This window comes from Bidens hawaiensis, unplaced genomic scaffold (assembly GCF_021521415.1).
Source record: "Bidens hawaiensis isolate Kalapana, Puna unplaced genomic scaffold, B.hawaiensis_p1.1 tig00017066_1, whole genome shotgun sequence".
NCBI classification, from domain to species: domain Eukaryota; kingdom Viridiplantae; phylum Streptophyta; class Magnoliopsida; order Asterales; family Asteraceae; genus Bidens; species Bidens hawaiensis.
The window spans coordinates 331192-348793 of NW_027492584.1; the positions used below are offsets into that span (position 1 = coordinate 331192).

The window sequence follows — 17602 nt, forward strand, 5'->3', positions numbered from 1 at the left end:
ATAAATGAATTATACCTAAAACTAGTGTTTTACCCCGGCGCATTGCGCCGGACATGTTGGTAAAACTCGCGCGATGATAAATTACGAGCGTTATTTGACGCAAATTCGATCGGTTTCGGTTACATGCACCAAAACTAAAACCAGAAATAATATAAAAATGGAGGTAGACCAATGGGTTAGCATTGGTTAGACACGAACGTTGTCGAACCCGGACTTGGAGGCTGGAATCTACGTAAATTCGGTCTATTTTCATCACGTTCATTACTATACCAAAACTAAAAAACAAATACAACTGACATTCGATAGGTTTTCGTTACATTTGTTACGGTTTCATAACTAAAACAAAATGTTGTGAGTCTACATGAATTCTATCGGTTTACGTCACGTTCATTACGATACCAAAACTATAAGTAAATGACATTCAGTCGGTTTTTGTTACGGTACCGAAAGTAACAGAAAAAAAAACAAAATGCCTTGATCAATATGGTAGGCGCCATGTGGCCTAACGGGAACTTGGCGACACCAAAGTTCTCAATTATATTATATAATAAATATAATAATATGGTGGTGGTCACTACTCACTATCCTTAAAATAATTATTTAATGATGCAAAATTCTTTAAAAGTGTTTCGTTTTAAACCGACCTGTTATAGTAATTGTCCGTTTCCACTTATGTTCACCTAGGTATGGCTATATAAACGAGTTCTTATCATAACAAAGAACATTTAGCTATATTTTGAAAAACGTTATGGTATTTGTTAGAAAACTCAAATTAGGTGTGTAATTATACACAATGTATTAAAGCAAAGGGTATTTATCTAAAAAAGTAATTAGTTTTTGAATGGCAGTTGGAATATTTATGAATACGAGCAAGGATTTTTTAAAAGGGTATTTATCTAAAAAAATTGACGAATATATGTATTTATCTAGAAAGTGAAGAAAACATCGACACATGTTTGTCATGTGAGGGGCTTTTCAGTTAAGTTTTAACACTCGTTAGTGTTACTACCTAAGTTTGTTACAAAAAAAATATAGCATAATACCTAAACCTGTTACTTGAAAGTTGTAATACCCAAAACATGTAACATTTAGAAAAAACCATGGGGACTAACGATGGAATTAACTCTAAAGATTATATATTTTCTTTTGGCATGATAAAAAAATCAAACGTATCACAACTCATTAGGCTCTCTACCATGTATTCGGAAGGTTCTGGTTCGTTCAATCAATCAATCAATCATACCCAGTAAAGTCCCATCGACAGCAAAGCTATAAGTAGGGTCTGGGGAGGGTGTTATGTAGGCACACCGTAATCTAAATTAATAATTCAAACTCATTATCATCGTATCATTCTTATTCTTTATGTTATGTTATGTTACGTTGTGTCACAACATATCATAGCATAAATTATCATAACAATAACGTAACACACATAACAATAACATAATATATCATACCATAATATAACAATAACAACATAACATATAATTGTTAAATTATTAAAATTATAGGATCTTTATAATTGCAATTAAGTAATTGATACTTCAAGTTGGTGTTTAGGTGAGTTTAAGACCTTCAACGGATAATTTTTAACCACATAAAACTAGAACCTTGTATTTCCTCGAACCTAACATTTAACGATTAACGGATACGAACCTAACTTAATTATTCCTATTTTTCTTTGATTATAAAAAATTAAATAGTTATAATGAGTTTAATTAGTTTGTGATAATGTACACCCGTGTTGCATCTTTGGGTCCTTATAAATAAAAAGAATCCATAATAACCATAACAATAATAAAAATAACAAGCCCTTTAAAATCTCTTATCAAAAAAACCCCCAATTTCTCATTGCTATGGCCTTTCACGTCGCCTGCCCAATTACAAGGTAATCTAATCGCTACTCACTCTCCAATTACACATATACTTACGTACACATACATGTATCTATATTTCCCGCTCACTATAACCGTTTATTTTCTCTTAATTCTCTTCCAGCTGTCGAATCTGTTACTGCTCGCTAGGGTTTCCACGCGAGTTGCAGAGCAATGAGGGGAAACAGGGGTTTCTGGATGAAATTGCCAAGCTGAAATCGTTCCTGGAGGACCCGTGGTCGGTTAAAGATGAGAAGAAGACGGTGCAGGTGCTTGTTCCCAAGGTTACGGTTGTGCCTGCTCCGCCGCAGCCGCGGATGACGGTCGATCCGGCGGTTTTGGAAGCGGAGGAGATGTTAACGGCTAGGAATAAGCGAGCGGCGATGCAGAAGAAGGCTGCTGCTGCGTCGTTGGTGGCCGAGGATTATGCTCGGAGATTTGAATCAGGAGAGACTGTGGTAAGTTGTTTGGTTTCATTAATATTGTTAATGTTAAGTTAAATGTTGTTAATTGAGTATTTGATGATCATGTTTATGTATGTGATTAAATAATTAAGATTAGGGTTTGTGTCTTAGAATGTTGAGCAGGTTTTAAATTGTTGCAGTCTGTGTAGATCATTTGAGCCAATAACATATCTTTATATATGTATTTTATATATGTATCACGTGTGTGTAGTGTGTTCTTATAAAATTGAACTTAATGATGAAATATGTGTAATTGAGAATGTCAAGTTTTGATAGGGGAGTAGAGACATTAGGGAAATTGATTATAGCACCATGAAGGTTCTTGTTTATAACAACTAGTTACATTAAACTTTTTCTAGGTGCTTCATCATCATCACAGTATGTGTGTGTGTGTGTGTTTTGTGTGTTACTGATCAAGTTGAATAGGCTTTTTGTCTGTTTCTTTTGTAATATAGGTGTTAACTCAATGTGTCACACTAAATGCATTATGCAGTATTTATTTCTTGCAAGTGGTATTTTTTATGTTTCAGTATCTATTAGATTGTTAATTTCTCAGAATTTTGTTTGAGACCAATCACTGGTCATGTTTTAATAAACAGAATGCCATACATATTGTTTATCTTTGACTAATCACTGCCATACATATTATGTAATAATCTACACAATGCTATTCTTTTGTCTGTTTCAGTCATAATTTTGAAACATTGATTATTGTAGTTTCAATAACTAAAGTTGTTAGACTTGTAATCCATTTGAAGATTATATATTAAAATAATAGAAACAGTTTAATCATTTTTGGCCTTCAAGTGGACCCAAACCATCAAGACTTGATGTTTCAAGCTTGTTCACTCATGTTTATGTTTGGGTGTGATTGATATGTTTTACACAGAGTGTCACTAAAGATGTTGATGGAGAAGAACAAGGTGTCTCTAATGCCAAAATAATGTGTCGCCTTTGCTTTTCTGGTGAAAATGAAAGAAGTGAGAATGCAAGGAAGATGCTATCATGCAAAAGCTGTAGTAAGAAGTATCACAGGGGCTGTTTGAAAGCTTGGGCTCATGATAGAGGTACAATTTATTGTAATTAATAATCATGCTTTAGTTTTTGTTTATATCTTGTTCCTGATAATTGTAGTGTTGATTGCAGATTTGTTTCACTGGAGCTCCTGGACCTGTCCTTCGTGTCGTGTATGTGAGGTTAGTACTTAGTTAACATGCTAATTTTTAATTCAACATGTGCTCACATGCGACATTTGGTGTTAACTCCTCTGGAACTTGGGTTATAATTCTTTCATATGTTTTCCTGAGTTTGGTTACATCGAAGGCATTGTTTTGTGTTTTTGAGTGCCCTGATTAAACGAACACATCCATTACCTTATTTATACCAACATACGTGGGCCAATGGTCACAAAGGTCAAAAATGCTCCAAACGGTAAAATTTATGTTTTTTTTTTGCTATATAGCCTTTTTTTAATGGCTAGACGTTTAAAAGGTCAGCACTGCCGGTTTACAAACCGGTTCTTAAGATCGGTTTCTCACAAGCAGATTCCTAAATCAGTGTCTGCATTCAAATCATAAAACTGGCCCCAAACCTACGTTCTCGGTTTTGGTTTCTCAGAAACGGTTTTCATGTGCATCTCTATTGGTTTGGGGGTACCAATACTTTTATCCCACTAAAGTAGTTACATAAAGGCTCACATTAGTTCAGTTGAGATCCAAATACTAAAAGTAATAATCAAAAAACAATTTGAAGTACTGGGTTTTTAATTCTGAAACTACCCAAATAGTATGCAATAAAGTGCATTTGATTTGAGTTAAACCTAAAGAGTAATATGTTTGAAAACTGAGAAAAGCATTTTGTGTTTGTTTGGCATTTGTAGAAGTGGTTGTAGCATGTATTAATTAGTTAAATCTATTTGGCATAAAACCTTATTGTTATGTTATTTATTTTAATATTTCAAATGACATTGTAAACTAGGTATGCAAAAGAACTGGTGATCCAACCAAGCTCATGTTTTGCAGAAGATGTGATGGTGCATATCACTGTTACTGTCAACACCCTCCACACAAGGTAAAATGTTGATCTTTTTTGTTTTTTTGTTACAGTCATTAAAATGGTACCATAATGTTTTTTAATGTTGAGAATTTTTAGAATGTGAGCAGAGGACCTTACTTGTGCCCCAAGCATACAAGCTGTCACAGCTGTGCATCTAAAGTCCCAGGGAACGGTTCAAGTCTCAGGTATTGCTTATTTACTAAACGAACAAACCTAAACACAAAATTTTGTTAGTTTAGTTAAACGAACGAACATGAACACCTTCGTTCATTTGTGTTTGTGAAACTTCGCTCAGGTTCATTCTTTTAATTTTGTATGCTTGAACGTTTATGTACTTTAGTTTTACGTCTGTTTATGTTCATTAGTTTTGTGTCTGTTTATGTTCATTAGATTTACGTCTGTTTATGTTCCTTCGTTTGCATTTGATTATATAAATATCCAAGTCTTGTTCGAATAACTTTTTAGGCCCAACACATCGTTGTTCACATTATTTTTAATTGTTTTTTTAACGGCACTTTTAATTGGTTGTAGTTCAGTTTCTGTTTGTTTGTGAACCGTTCATTTATATTGTTAACGAAAGAACACTAATACGTTCATTTTCTTAATGAACAAACATCAACAAGAAAACCTTGTTTGTTTAATTGTTCGTCTTCGATCGTTTGTTCAGCTAAAGTTGAACGAAACAAACACGAGTGTGTTTCGTTCGGGTTGTTTACAGGCCTAGATCAAGTGTATTAAAAGTTGCTCACATTCTTTTTAACAAATGCAACTTTCTAAATCATTTTTTATCTGAAGAATTGAGAATTTGTTATATTAATTTTATTTGCAATGATAACTAATGCATTATCTATTTGTTTGATAAAAAGGTTTTCCCTCTGTTTATTAGCGATTTTGAAAACTGAAGATGGTATTTTTTTATCTTTATTTAAAGTTGTTAATCATTTTCAAAACAACATTTTGAAGGTGGTTTCTAGGGTATACTTGCTGTGATGCTTGTGGAAGATTGTTTGTGAAGGGAAATTATTGCCCTGTTTGTCTAAAGGTATGATTAACATATGATGTATCGTTGCTTGCATTTCTTGTAAGTTTTATTTTGGTACTTACATGCCATGTATTGATATATATTAATTGATGGTGTAAATAAAAACAGGTGTATAGAGACTCTGAATCGACACCTATGGTTTGTTGTGACATCTGTCAGCGGTGGGTGCATTGCCACTGTGATGGAATTAGGTATGTTTTCTACTTGTTTATGGTCTTGTAGAATGGTTTCATTTATCTGTTGAATTATTTGGACACTGTTTTCGTACTCATATTCTGTTGGGAAATTCTTGCTGCATAAAGTGGAAATCAGTGACATACTCTTTCCCTTTTAACATTAGAACTTTAACTGTGAATTTTTTTATTGCAGTGATGAAAAGTATTTGCAATTTCAAGTGAATAATCACCTGCAGTACACATGTGCGTCATGCCGTGGAGAATGTTACCAGGTACGCATATAGATTCAACTACAAAATGTGGTCAACCTAGAGGTGGCAGTTCGATTCATTTATGATTGGATCACTTTGAGCTGTCTTTTAACTTAAAGTTAGAATTTCATTTATGCTGAATTTCTGTCCAAAATCTGTTTTTTATGCATACAATCTTCTATTTTGTTTTATTCAACGATTTAGATCATCAAATGTAATAGGAGACAATTTTATATATCCTTCTTAAACCCTTGAATTCTATCATATTTATCCAACAAAGGATTGTAATATCAATTATCAAATATACTCTTTTTCATATCTATGACATAAATACCCTTCCCCTATGTAAAAATTTAGTTTACGAGAGTTTAAGTGTTAGGAGAAGAAGGGCGTAATAGTCATATTTTAATTATTATTTAATGAAATGGGTAAATGTGAAATTTGAAGTGTCTTGAATGTGTGTCTTTGATATAGTTTTTTTTAACTATGCAAGTTCTTAAGATTACATATGATATATCCCATGTAATAAATATTGTTTTTGTAATCGCATAACACAGTAATTATTTATAAAATTTAATAAAAAATGGACAAAAAAGTATCTAACTCGTTTCAACCTGTACATAAAATCCAAACTCTCTCTAACCAGTAATGAAAACCCAACCGTCTTGCCACATCCAGGTCAATTATTTAGGGTTGACTTTGATTCGTTTGGTGTTTCAGGTTAGGGATCTTGAAGATGCTGTTCAAGAGCTATGGAGGAGGAGAGACAAAGCTGACCAGGACTTAATTGCAAGCCTAAGAGCTGCTGCTGGACTGCCAACTCAACAAGAAATATTTGCCATCACACCTTATTCTGATGACGAGGATGAAGAACTACCAGTAAAAAAAGAATATGGCCATTCAATAAAGTTTTCCCTCAAAGGATTAGCCAATAATTCTCCCAAGAAGAATAATAAGAAACCCGGAAACAAGAAGTACAAGTTTGGTAGAATTGAACACAGTGATGCTCAATCTATCGGGTCCATTACTGGGGATAACAAGGATGAGGAAGCTAATTTGACCGACGGTGTTGACCGGCCTGTTGACCGACCGGAGCTTGTAAAACTTAAACTTGTTAATGTGGTGGATCCATCGAAAACCGATCATAGAAGCTCGAGACACAAAATGAAAAGTCAAAGGTCGAGTCAACTGGATGAGACCGAAATCAAACCCAATAATACCAAGACTAAGTTGGTTATACACTTAGGTGGCAGAAATAAAAATGTAGTGAATTCTCCATCAAAGTCTATCCCAGAGTTGACCACTTCCAAAAGTAAGTTCTTTTTTATAAAATTTGTAATTTATGTAATAGAAAATTGCATATATGGTCCCTCTCAGATTTTGAAAATTGCAGGAACCCTAATAAAATACTATTTCAAACTCTAGAACTTCTAACATCGACTTCATCACCTTCTATTATGCACCGAATCTTTGATTTTACACTGATCAAAGGTGATAAGGTCCGCGGCAGGAGTTCTGGAGTTTGAAAGGGTATTTTATTAGAGTTTTAAATTTGAAAAGTCACAATTACCTCACATGAATGACACATGGCATCACTTTTGTGTTAAAATCTATATGAGATTAACGGTGGAGACTAAACATAAGCATCTCACAAATGTTAGGACTAGGTTTGTAATTTTTAAAATCTGGGGACTAGACATGCAATATGGTCAAACCACAGGGATTGTTTATGCATTTTTTTCTCTATCTAACTTAAAAGATTGTTGTAAATGTATCGTATGATGACAGGTGGCGATGGTCCGCCTAAAAGGGAACTGAAACCTCTATTGAAACTGAAGTTTAAGAACCCGTATGGTGATGATCAGAGTTCGTGGGTTTCTCCTGGGGAGGATGATAAGAGCTGTGTCAAGGGTCAGCGGTCAAAGAGAAAGAGACCGGTGCCACCGCCGTCTATGAAGGAAGATAAAGATACAGTCATGGATGGGAAGTGGATAATTCAGAAGCTGGGAAAACATGCAGTTGGAAAGATTGTCGAAGTTTATCAGCCATCCAATAATAGTTGGTGAGTTTTTGTAATTATAGTTATATTAGAAGTTAAAACGGTCATTTCTGTATCCTAAAACTGTATTCGTGCAGGCACAAGGGGACGGTAACTGAAGTTTCTGAAGATGCGTGTAATGTATCGGTTGCTTCAGATGATGGGAAGGTGATGAACGTGGATCTTGGAAAACAAGGAATTCGGTTTGTTTCTCAGAAGCACAGACAGTGAGTGCGGTAGCTGTGAATTATTCTGTGATTGCGTGGGGATGGGGTGTAGGTACAACAGATGATAGTTTGTTCTCTATGTTTGATTGTTTTTTGATGTTTAGTGTGAGTCGGTATTGTTAATTTTAGCATTCATATATGTTTGTTTATGTACTGATGGAATCCATCATAGCCTCATAGGTAGGAAAAGGTCATTGTGGACCAAACTAAAGCTAAACAGCAGCCTCATTTAAGAAAACCTCATGAATCAACAATATTAATAGGTGTTTTAATTTTAAGATTGTAAGAAAACCCCGTCCAAACACTTTTTTAATACTCCGTATTACACAAGAACTCAACGAATAAAACCCCAACGGCACACGGAAGTTCTCCTTCTCCACCATCACCACTACAAGATCTGCAGATCAAAAACAACTTCAATTCCACAACTCCGGCAACTAACTAATATGACTACTCCGTGGACACTGTCACGTGGACTCCGTTGTCACGTTCGAGTCCTTTGATTTCCCCATCGACTCCGAATCCACAACTACTCGTAAACCACCACTCCTTCTCTTACCTCCTTCATCCACCGATTATCAACCTTGCGAAATCAAACGTAAGTTTTCTATTCAACTAATCCATCTATTGATTTTGACTTATCAGATGCGTGTTATATCAACTTATTTAGGTTTCTGTATATAATAAAATAGAAAACTATGTTTCTTAAAGCATCAACAATTCACTTGAAGTTAAAAAATAATAATAATAAAATATGGATACTTTTGCAATTTCAGTTCCAAATTCGTTTTATTGACGGCAATTACCTTATTTATTTAGTGAATTATAATTCAAATTCTAAAAGCATCAACAATTCCAAGTGAATTATAAACTAACTATGCATAGCTACAGATAGGTTTAGGGGTGTGCGTGCTGCGGTTCGGTGTGGTTTTTGACTAAAACCGAACCGAAAACCAAACTTTCAGTTTTATAATTTTTAAAACCATTCAGTTTCAGTTTTTTCGGTTCCGTTTTAGGTTTTTGGGTTTCAGTTCGGCTTTTTCGGTTTTGCTACTCGAGTCTAAACTTTTTGGGCAAAAAAAAAAGTTGACCCAAGATTTTGAAATTGGGCATGATATTTTGTTTTCTTTAAACTAATAATTAATAGAATATTGAATATTTGGACTTCAAATATTAAAAACTAATAAAAGATACATTTAAAATCAAAACTAAAAATAACAGTATTATTAGTTATTAGCCATATGTAGAAGCCAAATATATTTGTTATTAACCATATGTTAAAACTAAACAAATAGTCATCAGTAGATTTTGTTTTAATTGTTACGGTTAAGATGTTATGGTTATTTTGATTTTTTTTGTTATTTTGGCGCGGTTCGGTTTTTTCGGTTCTTAACAATATACAAACCGAACCAAAACCAGTATTTCGGTTTTTGCTAAAGTTCAAAACCGAACCGCCGGTTTCTAATTTGGGTTGATTTTTTTCGGTTCGGTTTATTTGGGTTTTTCGATTTCAATTTCGGTTTTATGCACACCCCTAGATAGGTTATTATCTTCTTTTGTTAACCACATAATTACTTAAATTAATATGTTTCAAATTTTTTTACAGTAAACTTTACTCAAAAGCACGAGATTCGCCAGGTGTATGTGAGAAGCACAGCACGCGTATATGAAATATATTATGCACCGGATTTGCAGAGTGATAACGAGTACCTATGTACGGTCCGTTGCAGTGCTGCTTCTGTAGATGACAGTTCATTCCCTTTAAATGATGACTGGGTCGAGGTCAAACTCCCGGTTGGTACAGACCAGAAGTCAAACAACGGCCGAATCCACCAGGTTAGTTTCAACTCAAACTCATGTCTGATTAAACCTTAATTCGTTCATGTGCATTCGTTTACGTTCGTTAACATATTCAAGAAAATTGTTAGGCCCGTAACAGTTTAGTCTGATTTTGATAACTTAATAGGCCCAATACATTGTTAATTCACATTTTTCTTATTTGGTTTTAGCTCAATTTTTTTAGCTCCGTTATGTCCGTTCGTTTACGTTCATGGACAGTTTGTTTATGCTGTTAATAACCGGACATAAACAAACATGAACAAGTTCAATTTCTTAACGAACGAACATGAGCAAGAAAATTCCATTCGTTTAATATCCGTGTTCAATCGTTTGTTCAGTTAAAGTTAAATGAACGAACATGAACCGGCTCCCTTTTGTGTTTGCTCGTTTCGTTTGCAAGCCCAACCTAAGATTTTAATAATATTGGTCAAATATTATACTTACAGGATTTCTATGAGGCTACAGCTGACATCAATGATTCAGAACCATGCATGTCACTCACTGTTCGTTTGCTATCACTTCAAACTAAAGGATGCGTCTATGTTGATGAAGTTTACGTGTTTGCTGACCCGATTGATCCCAGTGTTGACTTGGAGAGTCAGACAGCTAATCCAGAAACCTCGGCTAGTAGTTCACTTATGACTATGCTTGTTCCAACACTTCTAGGGTTGACTAAATCTAGATCTGTCCCGTTATCCGGTCAAACTAGTTCCAATCATGTAGGAAATCGGGTCGAAACCAAGTTAGAACCGAGCGAGGCAAAAACTGAGTTGACTTAGTCCCAATTGACACTGAGTCAACTAATCAAATCCGAGTTAGAACCCACCAGTTCAAATAATCCCATTAATCATGTTCATCAAAAAGACGAGACGTTGCGAAAACCAAGTGAGGTCAAAGCTGAGTTGACTCAGTCCCAATTGCCAGTTTTAACTCCAGATAAAGAGTTTTTACACACGCGGACCGAATTTTTACTGGAACAACTCGTTGCACGAGTGAGTCGAATTGAAGATATTTGCATGCGCTTTGAAGAGAACATGTTGAAACCAATAAACAACATGGAAGCTAGACTCCAACGTGTAGAGCAGCAGGTTGAATTACTCGCCAAGTGTCCCGAGCCACCCATGTTTCCAAAACGTGAACCCAAGCCCACATCAACAAGTGAAAATGAAAACGACTCTCGTTTCTGTGGTGAACCCGAGTTAGAAAAGACGGCATCTATCTCAAGCGGGGCCCACGAACCACCCGAGGATACATCTTGTGATGAAAAAGTGGTAGTGACTGATGTTTTTGAATCACCAAAGGAAAAACCAAAGAAAACCATTTCGATTGATGATGCTTTGGCTGCAGCATTAGCTGGATTCTCATCTTTTACTAAATCAAATGATGGTTTAATAGTTGAATCTATAGATACAGCTCGTGCATCTATTACTGATAGTGAGGATGAGGCTGATTCTGAATCTCTGAAAGCAACCGGACCCGAGTTTATAACGGAGAATGATGGGGCCCGGTTTTTTCGGATGTTAGTTTTGATGAAGAAGCTGCAGGTCCCACTGGCAGTGCCAGTTGTCCATCGTCTCCTTATGAAACCGATGATCAGCAAGAGTCTATTGAAGTGGTCAAGATGTTGACTTTTGACAAAACCGACATTCTTAAACATTTCCCGGATCAGCCTCAAGAGGTGTTGGAATCTAGAGTTGACTTTGAATCTCCTATTCTAGAAGTGAAATTTGCTTCTTTTGATAATAGTAGTCTCAAGTCAACTCTTGAAGCCCTGTTGACCGATGATGCCAGGCCCGCTACTGATGAAGTGGTATTGATTGAGGAACGAGTTGAACCCGCAAGCACTATTTTGATGGATTTGGATGGTGATGATGCTGCTCAGCCCTCGACCGAGCCCGCAAACAATATGATGGTGGATTTGGATGGTGATGATGCCGCTAGGCCCATTACTGATGAGGTGGTGTTGATTGATGAACGGTTTGAACCCGGGAACAATCTTTTAGTGGACTTCAATGGCGATGATGTCAGTGAAGGCGTGAAGGAGGATTTGCCACCTGTTGAACTCGAAACTTCTTTTGCAAGTCTTATTTGATGTCTCCATGTCGGCCCAACGGGTATGGAAAGTTTTTTTTTGTTGTATATATAACTCTTATATTTACATCACTTCTGTTACAAAACTTATGCAACCTGTCAACAACGACGTGGAGACAACTAATAAACACGGCCCAGATATATCATTGACATTGAGGTAGCGAAACCGATGGCGTAAAAGGTTTAAACTACGGATGAGTTGCATAATTTGTGGAGGCGCATGCCTTGGTTTTCGTCCTGGTTAGTCGAAGATCTTGAAGACATGCTTTTTGGCCGGTTTAATTAAAGATTGAAGTCATGGGAGGTTTATAGACCATCATGATATCTCTTACTATGGTCCGTTTATGTTTTCTTGTGATCTTAGCCAAAAACCCTAATGTATCTTTATTTAATGTCTTCTTGTGCTCCACTGTAATTCGTCATCACGAGTGCTGGGAGCATACAACAATAAAAATTTCTTTGTTGCACACTAGTTTTTTTACGATAACGAATGTTAAGTTTTCGTTTGTAAGCTATTCTTGTTTGTACAGCCGCAACAAAGTTGTCATCATGTTTCTTTTTATTGCATTTTAGTAGGGTGGCAACCTTGACCCAAACCATTCCAAATGGGTCAATTTGGGATGTTTTAAAATTCAAATGGGTTGATTTGGGTCATAGGTTTTAATTAAATTTGTCAAAATGGGTCACTTGAAATTCCACATTTTTATTTTTGGGTCAAAATGGGTTGACAAATTTAACTACATGGGTCGATGTGGGTTAGTGTATTAAGGAAAAGTGACATGTTTGGGTTGAAACGGGTTTTAGATTGGAACGATATCGGTTTAGGTTTCGGCTCGGATTAGCTTTCGCGCCGACACGAGTTTTAGCACTGGACGGGTTGGGTTTCGGTTTCTATCGAGTTTTCGCACTAGACGGGTCGATTAAGGTTTTTGATTCGTTTTCGCCGACATTTCGGTTTCGGTTAATTTGTCGAGTTTTTTTTTTGATGAACAAGGATAACGGCGAAAATATTTTAGTTTTTTTACTTTTTTCGTTAAACATATTTTGAGTTATGATTTTTTATTTGTTTTTTTAAGGGATTTTGATCTTAATAAAAACCATCAAAAAATATTCAAAAAAATTAATAAAAAAATCATAACTCAAAAAATAAAACAAAAACAAAAAATGTAAAAAAACTAAAACGTTTCGTCCGTTGTCCTCGTTAAAAAAAATCGACAAATTAACCGAAATTGAAAAGTCGACAACAACGGAACAAAAACATGCTGAAACAAGCTGTTAAGTGATGAAAGGAACTGAAAAATCGCTAAAGCAAGCTGTTAAGTGCTGAAACGAACTGAAAAATCGCTTAAACGAGCTATTAGATGCTAAAACAAACTGAAATATCGCTTAAACGAGCTGTTACGTGCTGAAACGTACTGAAAAATCGCTTAAACAAGCTGTTACGTGCTGAAACGAACTGAAAAATCGCTTAAACGAGCTGTTACGTGCTGAAACGAACTGAAAAATCGCTTAAACGAGCTGTTACGTGCTGAAACGAACTGAAAAATCGCTTACTGTTACGTGCTGAAATAAACTGAAAAATCGCTTAAACGAGCAGTTACGCGATGAAACGAACTGAAAAATCGCTTAAACGAGCAATTAGATGCTAAAACGAACTGAAAAATCGCTTAAATGAGCTGTTACGTGCTGAAACGAACTCAAAATCGCTTAAACGAGTTGTTACGTGCTGAAACGAACTGAAAAATCGCTTAAACGAGCTGTTACGCGATGAAACGATCTGAAAAATCGCTTAAACGAGCTGTTACGCGCTGAAACGAACCAAAAAGTTACGCGCTGAAACGAACTGAAAAATCGCTTAAACGAGCTGTTACGCGCTGAAACGAACCAAAAAATCGCTTAAGCGAGGTGTTACGCACTGAAACGAACTGAAATATCGCTTAAAAAGGCTGAAACGAAATGAAAAATCGCTTAAACGAGCTGTTACGCGCTGTAACGAACTGAAAAATCACTTAAACGAGCTGTTACGTGCTGAAACGAAATGAAAAATCACTTAAACGAGTTTTGACCAAACCCGTTTTGACCCGTTCCAACATTGACCCGTTCTAACCCGAACATATTGACCCTAACCCATTCTGACCCGAACCAAAACAACCCTTTTTTAAGTGACCCGTTTACCGTTTCGACCCTAACCCGTTTCAACCCTTACCCGTTCTTACCCATTACCCGTTTCAACCCAACCCAACCCATTTCCCACCTCTACATTTTAGATTACTTTCTAGTTGTTGGATTACACAATTTTAACTTTTAGAGTATTTACACACTTTTAACTTTTAAAGTATATGTGTTTTTATAAATTTGTTGGCCGTTAACTATTATTAGTTTGGTTGGTTTCTCGAACTTCATGCATGGAAATATAAAAAGAAAATGAGTAAAGATGTAAGATATGATGATCTGGATTTGAGACATAAAGCCAAGGTGTTGCTTTGGATGAATCTTTTTTTAATTATGGATACAAAATGTCATACATTTGACATTGTTGTTTGAGAATATTTGTAGAAGAATATATTATTAGAGTATTAGTATTATAGTATTATCAGAGATTGTATTTGATTATGTTTTCTTGTATTTATTTCCTTGTAACCATATATATAGTTGATCAATAATACATTAAACCTTACGGGGTTTTCATTATTCTACATGGTATCAAAGCTTCTGACCTGTTTCATTCTTTTGTCTTTCTCTTCTTTTTCTCGTCCTACCCGGGGACGTTTGCACACATATATCGTTAACTACGGTGTATCCGCTACCGTTTTTTGATCAGCTGCTATAGATTACAATTTACAGCCCTGCCATAGACTACGGTCTATCCCGGTCACCTCTTTCAATCTCAAACCCACACATGACACACCTATGGACAGACATAAAAGCCACCGCTTCGTCACATACCACCAAGAACCCGGTTCGGTCTTTTGGTTCTAAGCGTAATACTGAATCATGTTTTAAACTCGGAGAATCACTTTTGACTTTTTAAATATTTGATCTTTATTCTCAATTTTGTTTTTCCTTTGTTTTCTTTTATCTTTTTTGTTTAGCTTTCTACGTTCTGTAAGGTAATTTTATTTTACTTGTTTAATTTCATTCAAACCAAACACTTTGTTTGTTTTCTTGCTCATGCAAATTAAACATTTGATCTCATTAATGGCAATTTATTTTATCTCATCAACCTTTTGGTTTTAGCGATAGAATTTTTATTTTTTATATTTTTCGTCTTTTTTCCTTCTATATATTTAGTTTTTTATCCCATTCGTGGAGGTTTTTATCCTTAGTAATTTCTTTAGTTTTTTCTCCATTTTTTGTTTTGTAAAATGAAATAAATTCTTATTTATTTATTAATATGCTGCCATTGTGTCGTTAAGTCGTTACTTCAGCTGACTCAGTTATAGTTCATGTCATTGCAATCGAATCTCTAGTCATCATGCCTAGAAGCTGCCTGACCACGGTCAACACGCCGCCGATCTTCTTAGATCCTATAACCGATCGAGTTCCTGCTCTACGTGACAGCCGATCGTGTATCTTCACAAGCTTTGCGCTCCAGTCTGAGCGTTCGATTTCCTACCGCTCTGACTGCGGGAGAATGTTAGAGAATGTTGTAGAAGAATATATTATTAGAGTATTAGTATTATAGTGTTACCATAATTAGGAGATTGTATTTGATTATGTTTTCTTGTATTTATCTCCTTGTAACCCTATATATAGTTGATCAATAATACATTACACCTTACGGGGTTTTTATTATTCTACAATTGTATGTTAGAGCATTCTTATCATATCCGTTAAAATTATGTGGGGAGTTTGTAAATTTTAAGGTGGGGTTGTGAATGGTTGTGATTGTAACTTATAGGGTAAAAAGAGAAAATGTAGTGTTTTGTTTTGTAAATTTGGAAAAATTTTGTTTGTCGTATTTATTTTTTAATATTTGTTGAATTGGTTGTAAGTAGATAAGAGAAACAATTGTAATAATAAAAGTAAAAAAAAATATTATTTAATGAACATGAGAGAGAAATGTAATATTTTTTATTGTAATTATAGAAATAGATGATAGAGAAAACTGTAATGATTTTAACAGTGTTGGAAAGTATTCTCATGTCCTAAGGCTATGCGTAGTGGAGGGGCTACAATTTAGGGCGTTTTGCGTCGTGTGGCGCCCAGTCAGCAAGCGGTGAGAATTTGTTTTTGGGGTGTAATGGTGTATGGGCTACAACTAGTAATATAATATATATATATATATATATAATAATATATATATACATATGTATATAACACACACACACATCCATACATGCCGGCCCCACCACCCCTTCTTCCAGGCGACTTCTTCTCCTCGCCCGCGCCCCTTTTCGTCCAGAAATCGCCCAGGGGCGGTGTTCGCGTCCCTTCTCGCCCAAATTATAGCCCCACTACACCTGGCCTAATCTCATTTCTTAAACTTTACTTGTGGAATCCTTTAGTTTAGAATCATTATAATTAGCATTCCTATATTGAAATGGTTATGTTTTGAACCTTTATTATAGTTTAAATAGTAAACTGCGATTTATATATATATGGTTTGTTCAAAACTGTGATTTTAATCCAATAGTTTCATAAAAATATTGAATATGTTTATAGTTTAAATATGATTTGACAATACAGATGATAATATGTTAAATTTAATTATATTGAGAAAATTGGTGTTTTTGTTAAACTTGACAAAATGTCAACTTGGTGAAATTAGTAAACGAAATAGCCAACCTTTGTTTCAAAAGATTTAGCTTGTATTTGTGACTGGTCTTGATCAAAAGATGATAAGCTTGAAACATAAGGGTAGTGGTGGTGGAACTTGGATGTTGATTGATTATGGATCAATGAAGTGACATAGTGATACTATAGATTATAATTATTATTCTATCTGTTTCTTTACAAATGTCATGGTTTGAAAAACACAAAATTTAAGAAAGTTTGAATGATTATACATTTTTCTTAACAAATGACTTTAATGCCCTTGACATATATAAAAAGACAAAATTTAATAAAGTTAAAATGATTGCACTTTTAAGAGTAAATTTGGAAATAAATTAATAAAGTTTGAAAGTGGACATTTGTAATGAGACAAACTAAAAGGAAATATGGACACTTTCAAAGGGACGGAGGGAGTATTAATTATCACACTTTAAGGGTCAAGTTATTCTACAAAGGGGAATAAAAATGAGAAGGATGAGAACCATAATTAATTGACATGTGTCAAGTATGAACCAAAGGAAAAAGGGTATAGAGGTAATTGTACATATTTTCTCTCTCCACATGCAAGACACATGTTAATACCCCCATCCTTTTATAACTTTTTCATATGATATTTTTTTTAAATAAAATTCACCATAATAACAAGCGTTTTTTACCTTTAATATGAGTATAATTTTGTTATATAAGAATAAAAAATAATTTACGTCATTGTGTCTTTTTGCTTACCATTGTGTTTTTTTCGTCATTGTGTCTTTCTATTTATTATTTT

The 17602-nt window shown here is 35.0% G+C and overlaps 1 protein-coding gene and 1 pseudogene across 2 annotated transcripts; both read left to right on the top strand.

The window, feature by feature from the left end:
* The first annotated feature begins 1715 nt into the window (after positions 1-1715).
* On the top strand, positions 1716-8259 carry LOC143553009 (uncharacterized). The gene is made up of 12 exons (XM_077043088.1): positions 1716-1888; positions 1999-2332; positions 3228-3405; positions 3485-3534; positions 4316-4408; positions 4490-4578; positions 5357-5435; positions 5544-5626; positions 5805-5883; positions 6583-7174; positions 7651-7924; positions 7999-8259. The coding sequence occupies exons 1-12, from the start codon at positions 1857-1859 to the stop codon at positions 8129-8131; spliced, it is 2016 nt and encodes a 671-aa protein (XP_076899203.1). The 5' UTR covers positions 1716-1856; the 3' UTR covers positions 8132-8259.
* A 336-nt stretch (positions 8260-8595) lies between these two features.
* Positions 8596-11596, top strand: LOC143553023 (uncharacterized; annotated as a pseudogene). The gene is made up of 3 exons (XR_013138755.1): positions 8596-8725; positions 9734-9963; positions 10413-11596. The product of XR_013138755.1 is annotated as an uncharacterized LOC143553023 (transcript).
* The last annotated feature ends 6006 nt before the right edge of the window (positions 11597-17602 follow it).

Coding starts and splice junctions, on each gene's coding strand:
- LOC143553009 (XM_077043088.1), top strand. CDS start 1,857: ATGGCCTTTCACGTCGCCTGCCCAATTACAAG. Junction 3,535..4,315: donor CTTCGTGTCGTGTATGTGAG/GTTAGTACTTAG, acceptor ATTGTAAACTAG/GTATGCAAAAGAACTGGTGA. Junction 4,409..4,489: donor GTCAACACCCTCCACACAAG/GTAAAATGTTGA, acceptor GAGAATTTTTAG/AATGTGAGCAGAGGACCTTA.